This window comes from Clupea harengus, chromosome 3 (assembly GCF_900700415.2).
Source record: "Clupea harengus chromosome 3, Ch_v2.0.2, whole genome shotgun sequence".
NCBI lineage: Eukaryota > Metazoa > Chordata > Actinopteri > Clupeiformes > Clupeidae > Clupea > Clupea harengus.
In genome coordinates this window covers 3,726,815-3,740,758 of record NC_045154.1, presented here as the reverse complement: position 1 = coordinate 3,740,758, position 13,944 = coordinate 3,726,815, and the positions used below count along the sequence as shown (strand labels likewise).

Sequence of the window (13,944 nt, the reverse complement as noted above, 5' to 3'; positions counted from 1 at the left end):
AGTTTTCTTTCTTTTCATCCCATCCTACAGGAACTCTCTCTCTCTCTCTCTCCCTCCATAACTCGGTGCCCAGATTAGCGGGATGAGTTGAGAGCAAAGGGGAGTTCTGCCCTGAGTCACCATGGCCAAATGGAATTTAGGTTTTGCTGAAACATGCTGAAATACCTACATTCATTTAGGGGAGTGAAACTTTGATGCACAATTGCACAATGTTCCATTTCCATTCTGTCAAGTCTTCAGGAGAGTATCCAAGTATTAAAACTCAAACTCCAGAAATACCACACAAAGTGCTAAATGGTTTGCTGAATGAAGAAATACTTTTGCTTTTGAAGTTGTTGTAAAGATTTCTGCCATGGTCACACCCCCAGACTTATATTTAGATCAAATTATGGCCTAGTACCTAACTCCTTAGAAGAGTATCGCACAAATACTCATTAGCAAAAGTACAGTACAAAACCTAGTGTATATTGTGCAGGCTATGTATTTAGATTAAAAGGTTTCTGCAATCCACCCTCTCCAGCTGGTGTTGTAAAAAGTGTTTAGGTTCTTCTCATTTGCAGATGAATTAGTGTCATGTCCATTTGTCAGAAGACTCCCAGAAGTACCAGGTGGGGATTTGTGGGAGGAGTCTTTTAAACAAGCCCTAAAAGAAGAAAAGAGACACTGTCAGCACTGTTGTGGGCAGTGCTCAGGAAGTCAGGCAGCTGGACAAATAGGAGACTCCACCAACAAAATGACTCCACACTTTCTCCAACCGCTGTAACATTTGGCTGTTCTGTAAAGAAAGCACTGTTGAGGGGTAACACTAGGATTACTTATTGTGGCACTCTGGTGCGTATGCTTTCCTGTTCCATTGCCCTGGTCAACAGAGGTGAATATGTCCTCTGTGTAATGTGTGATCATGTTTAGTCGGGTCCTTGAGGACCCCACCCCCTTTCTCAAAAGGTCTGTTGTGAATGAGTTAGCCTTTGCTCCTTGGGCAGGTGTGTGGTCAAACCTCTCTTTAGGGGACAGTCAACAAAGAGCCTTCTTTCTATACACCAGTCTCGATCACATAGTTGCTCGACACAGAGCTCATTTCTGAACATTTACGCTATAGTTTATGGAACCCTTAGAAAGCTTAGGTACCCTTCATGGATTATTATAATGTCAAATATGAAGTGTAGAAAATGTGACTTTGTGTTTGGTGTGGCTGTGACTGCCAATCAGAGGTTAGACTGAGAGGCCACTGTGTTTCTGGGCGGATGTCCAAAGGAGGCCCACAGTGTGTCCTCGCTATTGGCCTAACAAAGTGCCCAGTGTCCCTCGGTGGCAGCTCAAAACACAGCACCAGGGATTGAGGTGGCCGGTAACTCTTCTGCTTTGAAATGGGTGTCTGTTGGTGTGAGGCCATCTGCGTAACCCAGGGAACGGCAGAACGGTTTAGAAATAGCCAAACCCCTCAACCTGAAACAAGTTGAGCTCCCGGACGTTTTTACAACACTGTTAACGACCCTTCTGTAAAGCCCGAGAGATTCCCCACATTCCACACGCATCTCTAAACACCGCAGACACCTTCCAGACAACCTGAAATTTAGCAGAGTAGGGTTGTGATGTTTACCTTCACTTTACCTGCAATCTCCTGGAGGCAGCAATTATGTTTCATGCTGATATTCGTCTGAAGATAATTTCCATATGGTAATGTCAAATACAGTCCAACCTGCCATCAAAATGAAAATGTTAATGTTCTTTTAGGAGTACTAATATATCTACTACATCATACACTGCAGTGTATTATTTGGGAGGCAATGCTCTCTGTGTGGGCATAGCCCAGGTCTAATTGGTGTCCCACTCATTCCCTGGCGCCAAGTAAAGCTCACCCCTCGTTACGTTTCTGGGGATAAATGACAGGCCCGTCACGGGAGCTGCTCATTAGGGAGCATGTGAGCGCAGCACAGCGCCGCTGACAACCACCCCCGCTCCCAGTCTTGCCAGCTCCACCCTCTCCCAGCTTTATGACAGCACACAAAGGGCCACCACCACAACTCTTACACTGTACTGGGGACCACAAGTGGAATAGGTTTGTTCACAGCCCCCATTGTTTTGGGGACCTCTAGAACACCCAGGCCCTGTCTGCTGTCCATGACGCGTGCACTGCTGAATGTCAGTGTTTCCGGTGCTGTGGTTGGGGGGCCTGCTCTCTTCATGTAAGGCCCACCCTTAGGCCCTGTGTTTGCTCTCTTCAGCTTGAGTGCAGTCTGTAGGGCTGTATGTGCCGTCCTGTCCCAGCTCCTTCTACTACGAGAGCCTTCATCCTGTGGTTTTCTCACTGGATGTATTGTCTCCCCTGGTATCTTCATCTTATTTGTAATGCCGTAAATAGAGCTGCCTATTTATGCGAGATGCTTTCATCTTGTGTGCTGTGTAATACGTTGTGACATTATTGTCCCGTTGAATGTGTTTTGTGTTAAGCCAGAGATGTGACATTACTGCATATTCATTCGATGTGATGTGGCAAGACAGGGTATTCTTTGTGATGACCTCATGGCGTGATGTGTTCCTTTGGCAGGGTTGCGGTTGACCTGCCAGAATGATGTCAGACGCCAGTGAGATGTTGGCGGCAGCGCTGGAGCAGATGGATGGCATCATCGCAGGTAAGGGGCTGCTGCTGCGACTGACCAGAACACCTGTACAGCTGCCTGGGCTGAACCTGTCAAACCTCACATGCTAATGCGCTCTAGGATTCTCTGCAAGCGTGTAACTATAGTTACAGCCAGCTAAGCAAGCTTAGCAGGTGGGGTTGAAGTGAGATCATGTTGTATAGACCTGTGTGGCACATGACTAGGGATGTCCCAGTCTGACTTGATTAGGCACAAACCTAAGCCGGATCCTTTGTTTTACGTCAGAACATGGCTAACATGGCTGAAGTGTGGAAATATTTTTAATTGAAAAATGAAAGCAGTCCAACAGCTACTTTTATTGTTCGCAATGCGAGTGGAATTGATAAGAGCTTTATAAGGACATCTTTTAGTTAGTTTACTGGTTTATTTTGTTAAAGAAACAAATGTAAAACAATGCTGCACTAAGTGGAATTGTGATAAGAGCCATATACAAATATTTTTAGTCAAAAACTTGATCGGGACATCCCTGCCTGCATTTCTTCTGCAATTCTTCCAAAGAGTTCTGCTGAAATACTGCTTGTGTTTTCAGCCTATAGACATAGTTTTCTAAGCATTTGAATGTGAAGTAAGTGTAATCGAATTAAATGATGTTGGCAACATGATAAAGGCACATATTGTACACAATATACATTTGACAGTGTAATTTATTTCAAGCTAGCGGAGTTTTCAAGGTTGCAAACTTGAGACTGACGAAGACTGATAAACCTTTTTGGTGTGAGATGAACTTATTTGGATGCTAGCCTGAGACGGGACTGAGGTCCATGACTTTTGGCATCTGGAAAAAACACATATCTCTGTGAGACAGGGATGACACCAATAAGGTTACAGCCTACGTCACATTTTTTATAAATAACATTGGGATGTTTTTGATGAAAAACTAGCGAGTCGCCAACTTTCCTAACCGAGCCAAAAAAACAAGTAAGAGCAAAACAAGATATAACAAGACAGCTAATAAGTTATTACTTACTAGTCCAACAGAAAGAAGGCCAGCTCGGCATCTGACTTGCATCCTTTTGTCTCTTTTAGCTCTTGCCAACGAGTAAAAAGCCTTGTTTGGGTGTCTTGCTTGGTTACTCTCTCTCTTTCTCTTCCTCGCTTCCTCCAACAGCTTCCTCTTCCTCGGTTTCTTTGTGGCCTCTGCCATGAGGTCCATACAGAGAATGCTGCGCTAGCTTCTTCTTATAGCTAGCATAAGGGTCTAAAAGTTGCCGTATGATGTGTGATACATTAAGTAGTTCTCGTGAGGGGTGTCGCACCCTATCCACCAACGTTACACAGTGCAATACCAGGCGTACTAGGTATGCTGTGGCAGTGGCACAGACACCATTCTCCATATTACAAGTCAGTTTACCACCACATTTTTTTTTAAGCTGTTATTTTAAGATAAAATTGTTACATAATGTCCTTTAATAAAAACTACACATGACCAATGTGGGAAAGCAGAAATTCCATTTCGTATCTTTTATGAATATAATGAGAGGTCTTTATTATTATATTTTCTGTGTACAGTGCTGCTGGTTTTTTTTTGTTGCCATTTACTGCTCTTTTTTTTTTTTTTTTGAAGACACTGCGTTATATCATCACTTATTTCTAAGTACTCAGTCATTTGAGTTAAAGCTTGCATCTCTTAAAGTCTAACTCATGGGAATAGGCATATGAAGTAGTAGCTTGTTTTCCCTGTCGGTTAATTATAGCTGACATTTCCAAGTGGAAATGGCCTGTCAGATCACATGATGCCCCGAGGTTCCCGTAAGACCATGGCTTTTCTTCTGTCCTGCCTCCCATCCCTGTGGTCCGCAGCCGTCCCCTCCATCTTTGCTCTTCTCCACAGAGAATTAAAATAGCTGTATTCTTGCGTCATGACCAAACAATGATGTGCTTCACTTTATGGCGGCGCGACAATGATATCCTCTCTGTACTGAATCCTAAATTCTCTAAAAGGGAAATAAACTCGATTTCAAGGTACGAACGAAAGGTTTATGGCTTTTCTGATGGAGCAGCATGTGATGCTTTAGCCCACTTCTTTGGCCACACCACAAATGAATGAAACGAATTGGGATAATAGCGAAGCCTCAAAGGAGCCTTGCGTTCTGTCCATTGTGGTGGTAACAGGATTAGAAGGGAAGTGCAGTCAGCCCCTGTTTTTTGAGGGTGGGGGGTGTAGTCCAGTTACGTGACGTCCTGCAGCAGAGCGGTTACTTCACGCTCCAGGTGTCCGGAGCCTTGATGTTGACCTCGAGTGAGCTTTTCTCATTTAGTACGTGCCCCTCCCCTCCCCTTCTCTTCCAGGCTTGGCATGCACAGTCCTGTTCAGCGTGTCCTCCTTTCACACTGTCTTTCTCCACGGACACTGGAACGCTCCAGGCATGGCGAGCACTTTGGGATGACATCAGAGGTTTTCCTCTGAGAGAGCCACATGGCTGGGGAGGCTGTTTAGAAGCGAGCACGTACAGTAGTGTGTGCCTGCGACCATAGCTGTTAAATAACATCAGGACATGTGCCAGGAGCTAACTGTAGGCAGGAGTGGCATTTAGCCTAGCGACCCCCAGAGCCCTCTTTATGTTCCACTGAAAGATGATGGAGTTGAACATTTTGTTTCAGTCATTCATCTTTTGACCTCTGAATCATAGATCAATTGAATAAGAAATAAGAATAAGAAATATACCTTTTATCTTGCGTTGGACTTTGTCCGGAACAATTCTCCTATATGAGCAGGGACCTCTTTGTATTAATCTTTTGCCCTTTGCCCCTGCTCAGGCTCCAAGGCTCTGGACTACTCCAACGGCATGTTCGACTGCCAGTCCCCAACGTCGCCGTTCATGGGCGGGCTACGGGCGCTGCACCTGTTGGAGGACCTGCGCGGCGTGTTGGAGATGATGGATGGCGATGAGAGGGAGGGCCTCCGCTGTCAGATCCCTGACTCCACCGCTGACGGCCTGGTGGAGTGGCTGCAAGGGCCCTTGGTGTGTGGACATTCATGTGTTTTTTTTTTTCTCTCTCTCTCTCTTTCTCTCTCTCTCTCTCTCACACATGTGTTTACATCCCCCCCCCCCCATGTTATAATTATGTGTTGTGTTGCTATGCTGTAACTAAACAGGAGAAAGGATATTTATATTTGATAACATAGGATGAACTGCCGGTATGCCGGTGAAGTTATGTTGAAAGTGCCACCGGATCTGTTTTGCTTTTTTTTTCAATGCTAATTTAATGTAGAGGTCTGAAATCTGGAGCGGTAGCAACACAAGACTTATATATATATATATTATTATGGCTGCTCTAATGCCAGTTTACTAGGTGACACATTTAAACTAGGGATGGGCATAATTAATCGACGATCGATTAATTGATCATTAACAATTTCCTCGATGAAATTATTTTTTCATCGATTAAAACTAATGCATGTTCTGTTGCGTAGTGTGCGTGTAATTTATTTATTTTAGGGCTGTCAAAGTTAACGCGTTATTCTATGAGATTATTGTGGCCGAGATTAATGCAATACAATATTTGAACGCAACTTTGTTTACTTCCGGTGCGCGTTGACCCATGGCACGAAACTGCCGCGTGTCTGCAGTCAGTTAGATAGAAGAGACCGAGACGGTAGTTGAAGATGGAGAGAGCTGAGGGATTGTTGGGCGGAAAGTTTCTGTTTAAGAGGCAAAATGACAGAACAATCGACAAAACTAAAGTTGTATGTAGCATTTGTCAAGCTGAATGTAGCTATCACAGAAGCAGCTCGTCTTTAAGTTATCACCCTAATGCAAAGCACCCGACAGAAAGCAGTCCCAGGTTAGATGGTCGCCAACCCACACTCCACGACTTCTCTAGGAAATTAACTAGACCAGTCCGTGAAAAGGTTACCAAGGCTGTAGCAGTTTAGGTTGCCGGTGACTGCCGGCCCATCAACATAGTTGAAGACGGTGGGCTGACTGAGGTGATTCGAATTGCTTCAGGGGACAATTCTTACGATTTACCGTCGAGGGGCACCATTGTGTCTCGCATACATTCCTTGTATGACGGCGAGAGAGCACGAAAAAAATACAATTAAACAACAGTGTCTAAAATACACGCTGTCTGAAGTGATTACTCGTTAATTTATAAGATTTAGTCTTTAGAAGAAAACAAACTTTTAATCACGATGAATCTAGATGAATGAATTTCAAAATGTGAGATTAATTAGTTAGAGAGAAAAAAAAAGTTGTGTTTATGAGCACCGGCTTCTAGCTGTCGGCTCCGCTGCTTAAGAGTACAGCAGCGCATATTTTCAAGTGTAACCATTGAACGGATCCCGTTTAACTGCCACAAGAGTTGTCCATCTTGTAAGTTTAACTGCAACAAGAGTTGTTCATCTTGTAATAAAGATCTCAATGAGGAAACACGCTGTGTTTTTTCTATTTTCACTGCATTTTAATATAGCCTATAAATAGTGAATTTTAATATAAAAATATTAATGATTAATCGAAAATCGATCGTTAATTCTCCCGACGATTGATTAAGACAATTTAATCGAATGCCCATCCCTAATTTAAACATAACCCTTTATCGACTTGTGTAATGATTAATCATATTTAAAATGATTCTAAATAAGCTCCTCATTGAAAACAATGTCAGTATGAACTTGGCTTCATCAGAAACACCAGCCTGTGGTCTTGTCAGAAACCTTAAGGCACGTGACAGTTGTTGCCTGTTTGATAGTAAACTTGGTTGCCTGTTTGATAGTAAACACTGCTGTCTGAAAGCCCAGACACAATGACCCTGTTTCGCTGGATGTGAAGTAGACACTTCAGGGGTGATGTTGGTGGTTGTCTAGGTAGTTGTCAGAAAGATTTAGCCTGGTCCCGTCCTCACTGTAAATACTAGACAATAGATGTCTGGGAGGGCTAGCACTGGAGGAAACGTTGACTGTTTGCACCAGCGGTCTGTAGTTACTGGCAAGCAGCCAGATAGATGCCAAAGCAGGCGTGTAATACCATAACTCACACTGTTTGCTCTGAGATCTCCTCTGTCGGCCCATTCTCCATTTAAGGTGCTGTTGGCAGAACAAAAGGGTGCAAGCGAACACGGCTCGGGTTTCAACCTCTCAAAGGCTTTAGAGTGCCCTGCGTTTGCCCTGAAGCGTTTACCTGTGGCTTTGATGTACAGACATGTCAAATGTTGTTGCAATTAGCTGCTCAATCACACTTCTTATTTATGTGTTTGATTTATTTGTCTTCATAATACAGTCTAATGGTCATATCCCTATGAGCGCCGACCTTTACCAGGACAGACTTGCTCGCCTTGAAAGTGACAAGGAGTCCCTTGTGCTTCAGGTAACATTTCCAGTATTAATACCGTCAGTCAACAATGGCCATTTAATTACCATTTTAAGATCCCAGTGCTGTGAGTCCCATGCCCTTTGGTTTACTGTATGGGCAGGTGAGTGTGCTGTCAGACCAGGTGGAAGCACAGGGGGAAAAGATCAGGGACCTTGACCTGTGCCTTGATGAACACCGGGAGAAGCTAAACGCCACAGAGGAGATGCTTCAACAGGTACCCCAGCACTGAGAAACATAAGTCTGTAGTAGATGTTTAGAATTTTTGATCATTGGTTACATATTTTTGCCTTATATTATAGTATTTTTAGTTTAAAGCAAAGTATTAAACCCCTAAAACAGTGACATAGAAGTATTATTAGTACATTGTCTCATTAGCACACTTTGCTAATACTATCTTTTAATGTTGCTGCCTTAAGAATGTATATGCACCAGTTTATACCGCAAAATAATTATATTCACAAAAGTATCAGGTGTAAAGGGAAAAGACCTGGTGAATCTCATTGCGGCTCCTTGATAAATGCTACCACTCATTTTTAGGGGGTGAAGTTCACAATGTAGTGTAGGCAGTTCTATCAGACTGTGGGAAGACTGTGTGTCAAATGGTCTCACGCTGCTGTGGTTCGGCCCCTTAGGAGCTTCTGTGCCGCTCAGCTCTGGAGACGCAGAAGCTGGATCTGATGACGGAGATCTCCACCCAGAAACTCAGGCTGGGTGCCATGGAGAAGGACCGGCTGGACTTCAACGAGCAGTTCCGGGATGGCGAGGTATGAGGAATGTGCCTGCGCTGTCACACAGAAACATTGTTTACGGAATGATGGGAATCCTCTGGCTGAGGAGCTGTTGTGCAAGTCTAGCTCTCCACATTGTCTCCGAAGAAAGACAATACGTTAGACTTGGAGCATGTCCAATTTAGAAAAGGTCAGAAAGATGTCAACAGTTAGGTCATCTCTCCCTTTTTTTTATGTATTATGTCAGAAATTGGTTTTGTTCCCAGAAATCACACCATATGCAATTAAGTGTGTGGACTGCAATGGAGAGCTCCCAAAGCACAGGCTCCCTTTTAGTTCAATCTGGGGCCTCAACAGGGGGACTTGCTCTCCACAATGCGCCGAGGGGAAACATTTGGCCGCGCACCAATCATGTCATGTTGTTGTTGAGCCGCAGCAGTCTCTTCCAGTCCAGTGGAAGAGTGGGCTTTTATCCATGTTGTGCTTCACTTGCTATCTGGACAAAAGGGGAACAGCGCAAAAACAGCCAGGAGCCATTTCCTCTCCAAAGCTGTTTTGGGTGTTTGTTTTTTTTCCTCTTTTTCCTCTCCCTGGAAAGTAGTTATTACCCAGGAAGCCATGGGCCTCAGCTTAAGCGGAGGCCTGAGAAGAAGAGAGCTGAACGGCCAGCTTCCTGAGCAAGTGGGTGTTATATCCAGGGATGGGCCTGTGCTCCAAGTTCAATTTTTGAACCAAAAAACATGTGGTGGCAGTTATGGTTGGATCTCATGCAGGGAGTGTTTGGAGTATGACACAAAAATGGTATCTTCTCTAAAAATCTTTTGCCATTCATCTATGGCAAACGTCATGGATAAACAATACATATGGTATTCAGCTCTGCTTGAAACAAAGCTGTTATCCTTATCTCCCCAAACTTTCCATCATCTGTTAAAACAAAGATTTCAGTTGTTTTCAATATGCATGTAATGTCCTTTTTGTCACACGCCGCACTCAAACTCACAACCTTGGGCATGGGAGGCAGATGTGCTAGCAAGCTCCTAGCCTAATCACCTTCCTTCTCCCCTTGTAGTGTATTCTAGTGTCTAGTGTCTGTCGCTAGCACATCTCTTAAGGTGTCGGGGAGTGAGGTTTAGTCACTGCACAGTGCTGTACCCACTGGTTACCGTTACATGTGTGTTTTTTCTCTGCCCAGAATTTAGTCCTGGAGATCAATGAGCTGAGGTACCGGGTGTCTGAGATGGAGAGCGAGAGGTTACAGTATGAGAGGAAGCTCAAGTCTACTAAGGTGAGTGAAGCTGATGAAAATATCAGTGCAAACTCTACGTTCTACTCACTCTTCTCTGCACTCAAACATGCACCATCACTGGGCCTCTCTCGGGCGCTGGCCTGACTGTGTGCCTTCACATGTTCTTCCATTGTGATTCTTCTCTGTATTTCTGTGAGGCTCTTGGTGTATCTAATCACCTACCTTCTCTCCTTGTAGTGTACTCTGTCTTATCTCTTTTCTTCTCTCTCTCTCTCTCTGTCTATTTCTCCCTTCCTCCTGGGCTAACTATCTCTGCCGCTAGTCGCTAATGGCCAAGCTCTCTAGCCTGAAAATCAAAATGGGCCAGATGCAGTATGAGAAACAGAGGAAGGAGCACAAAATCCAGGCACTGAAGGTTTGCCCCTCGCAGGGTTACCCCTTGCCGTTTGGACTGGACTTGTCTTGTTGCTTTTGTTTGTTGCTACTGCTGCTGCTTTTGTTGTGCCGTGTTCCCAGTGTCTTTTGAAAGATGAAAATGAGTTGTAAGGGAGGTCGTGCCAGCTCACTTCATAATCAATCTGCAGTGATGCCCCTTAAAGTAGCACATGCCCTCTACCCATCAGAAGTGTGATTGATGAATGATTGACAGTTCAGTGCTCTCCAGACGTAGTCAGTGATATGGATGGTGTTTGGCAGTCACTCCTGCAGGGGAGTGAATAGGAGACAGATATTTCTGTTCCAACAAGCTCTTACAAACACATACGCTGGTTTTCTGAGGAGACTCAAGTGCACTAATGCAAATTGAGATTTTGAGTCTCACAAAGAAGTGTCCCTGAGGTACTAATTTTGGATGCAGGCACATAAAGTTAACCACAGGTATGCTCAAATTGAAGGGCTTTCCACCCTAACTCTGCTCTCTCTCTCTAAGGATACACTTACTTTGTGAAATTCTAGAGAGGATAGCATTTAAATGTGTAACTTTTTACACACACGTATTATGCAGTTTGTTTTAGACAGCTTGCTATACAAAACAGTTAAGCGTTTAATCACATTTATTTGTCTAGAAAAGGCTCTATTCAAAGGCATAATTCACACATTGTGTATCTGGAAATAGGCTGAAGCCTCACATCTTTTACCTGATCAGAAAGTTGGCATTGTAAAGATATTTTGCAATCAATCATCTTTGCTTCCAATTTCATAACTTTTACTTGCATGCCAGTTCATGTTTGCTTTTCTCATTTTGTTTCTCTGATATTTCAATGTGTTCTGTAATCATGCTGAGAGTGTTAAAACCATCTTCCACTAAAACCTAGTTTTACTTCAAAATCTTGCTTAGGCATTGGGTGGGAATTGGTGTCTTATCTTTGGACCCCGTTGCAGTAAATTGCCTTCAGAAAGAGGAAATAAATGGAATAGAAATAAAACCAAGGAACTAAGCAATACAGGAAGTAAACATCCCACACAGAGGTGACTCTGAGGTCAAGGGTGGATAATGTCAAAACTTTACTCACGAAAGCATTTGTGAGATATTGGGCTGAAGATTAGTAATACCCAGTGTGTTTGTCTGTGTCTGTGTCTGTGTCTGTGTCTGTGTCACTGGTCAGACTTGGGACTGAATGTTTTTTTTTGAATCGTGTAGTGGAGGAGTGTCATATTAGTAGGCAGGGTGTTTTGTTATTGTGCAAACAAATATGGTTTCTCCTAATCCCATTTTCCTTGTTTGTTACCGCTGACCTCTGAACATTTTCCTGGCTGTTTAACTCTGGACTGTGAAGCGACTGACTGACTGACTGACTCTAAATGTAACTCTGTAACTCCCCTGTCTGGGGTTGTCCAGGAGGAGCTGCTGGTCCTGCATCAGCAGCTGGACGGGAGAGACGGGGAGCTGAGGAGGCTACAGGACGAGACGGGCTCCAGGTCGGTCACGCCTGGAGGAGCCGACGGCGGAGAGAGAGGTGAGCACCCAATCCGCCCCCTCCCCCACCCCAGGGAAAACCCCCATCACCCCCGTCACCTGCCCCAACATGCCCCTCTACAGCTGGCCCATATTTGTGTGGGGGGTTTGGTGCTATGTCTGCAAGGTGGAAAGGAGCACTTAGTCATCCCACCAGCAACCATGTTGAGTTTTGCTGTCTATTGGAGTCATTAACATTGAATGATGTGATCCAATGATTTTTTTTGCACTAACTCTAACTAAGTGTTGTATAATTCTATCCTGTCCAGTCTCCCTCACAGAGGAAACTTGTAAAAAGAGGCTGAAGGAGAAACGTAAGGGGCGTTTCCATGTCTGTAGTCATCTATCCATCTGTCCATTTGTTCATTCATTCATTTATTTGTTTGTTTGTTTGTTTGTTTATTTATCATCCTTGCACAGCTGTCCTCTGGCCTCATAGTCTGCATGTGTGGGCATGTACCATCTCCCACTCTCTCCTCTGAAGCAGCAGAGAGCCCCTAAGCACCATGACACGCTGAAAAAAGTGCTTCCCGTCACATTACTAGTGCAGGAGTTGTTTGATTTTTTTTAATCAGGACAACCATTGCAAGTACAGTCATGTATCGTGCAAATAGCAGAATATCTTAAGTTGAGCCTATTCTCAGAAGAATGCAGAGAAGGGAACATGCTGTGATATCTGAAAATAGCTGCCTCAAAAAGTGGTTTCATGCAGGGAATTCTATAAAGCATGTATTTTGTTGTCACAGTGTTGTGTGGTGACCTCCGGCTGGTCTGCCATTTACTCATTAGTGTATATTATTCCCGCTGACTCACTATAGTGCTCTCATTTTGCTCTGAGAAGAGGAAAGATAACCCCTCTCCATTCACCCCTCATCTTCTGTTCTCCAGAAGTGTCATGAAGGAACAGTTACAGTCAATTCTAGGGAGCTTTTGCATGTTATCGGACTGTTGTAGAATCCAGGCAGAGCTAAGGAATAAGTAGTTGGCTCAATCTCTTAAATGTGTAATCTCCCAACCACTCAGAGTAGAGTGTGCCTGTTGTGGTAAATGTCTGGACTTGTTGGTAGGATGACTTAGCAGTTCAGGTCTTCAGGAGGATCCCCAGGAGAGCCGTGTGTCTCTGGTGGCTGTCCGGCATGTCGAGAACGTCCCCTGTCCCCTGTCCTCGTCCCGCCGCCTCCTCCTCGTGCTGCTGTCCCCTCTGTCCACTTCTGTCTCCTCCATCAGCAGTCATCACCCTCTCCAGCCTGGAGCCTGCTCTCAACACCTCTCCACCCTCACCTCTCCACCTCTCTCCATCAACACCCACGCCTCAGCCCTCTAACCACCCACTCTTCCCCTCCCTCTCTCCCCATCAGCATCCTTCACCGTTAATCCCTCACTCCTCTCTGCTGTCACTGTAGCTTTCCAGAGAGAGAGTCGTTCCTAGATCTTCATCCATGGCTGAGCTTTCTCCCATCTTAAAGCAGAGGCAGCAGTCACTCTTTCCACAAACTGCATCCCTGAGTGTACTTCTTGACTCCTTGTTGAAATGTCCTCATGTGTTCCGTTGGCTTGTTCTTGAACTCTTTCTGACTCAGTTTGCCTCAATTTCAATTATGAATTCTCAAGAGCGTGTCTCTCTTCGAGTGATATCTGACTGTGAGTACTCTGTCTTTGCAGATGTGGAGGTGCAGAGAATGAAGAAAGCAATGGAATCGTTAATGGCTGCTAATGAGGAGAAGGTACAGCTGCCACAGACACGTCAGCTCTTTATGGTTTGTCAGGGTAACACTGAGCGTTCTGTTGCTGACTACTATCTGTGTGTGTGTGTGTGTGTGTGTGTGTGTGTGTGTGTGTGTGTGTGTGTGTGTGTGTGTGTGTGTGTGTGTGTGTGTGTGTGTGTGTGTGTGTGTGTGTGTGTGTTTCCGTCCATCCGTCGGTGTCCCCCAGGACCGCAAGATTGAGGAGCTTCGGCAGTCACTGGCACGGTACAAGAAAGTGCAAGAGATGGTGATGTCGGTGCAAGGGAAAAAAGGTGAGTTGACTGTGAGGTGACCGCCAC

At 44.6% G+C, this 13,944-nt stretch overlaps 1 protein-coding gene across 9 annotated transcripts in view; it reads left to right on the top strand.

Annotated features, from left to right (window-relative positions):
* Positions 1-13,944, top strand: part of LOC105895667 (liprin-beta-1) — a 28,854-nt gene that overhangs the window by 4,330 nt on the left and 10,580 nt on the right. For 5 of the 9 annotated variants that reach the window (XM_031564263.2, XM_031564264.2, XM_031564265.2 and 2 more), the window contains exons 2-12: positions 2,549-2,633; positions 5,418-5,623; positions 7,880-7,966; positions 8,073-8,186; positions 8,605-8,736; positions 9,893-9,985; positions 10,269-10,361; positions 11,784-11,901; positions 12,170-12,214; positions 13,563-13,624; positions 13,833-13,917. In XM_031564263.2, the coding sequence (XP_031420123.1) occupies positions 2,570-2,633; positions 5,418-5,623; positions 7,880-7,966; positions 8,073-8,186; positions 8,605-8,736; positions 9,893-9,985; positions 10,269-10,361; positions 11,784-11,901; positions 12,170-12,214; positions 13,563-13,624; positions 13,833-13,917 (1,099 nt within the window). In that variant the 5' untranslated portion in view covers positions 2,549-2,569. The remainder of the gene's footprint in view (positions 1-2,548; positions 2,634-5,417; positions 5,624-7,879; positions 7,967-8,072; positions 8,187-8,604; positions 8,737-9,892; positions 9,986-10,268; positions 10,362-11,783; positions 11,902-12,169; positions 12,215-13,562; positions 13,625-13,832; positions 13,918-13,944) is intronic. The other 4 variants (XM_031564270.2, XM_012822341.3, XM_031564266.2 and 1 more) reach the window with 3 other exon arrangements.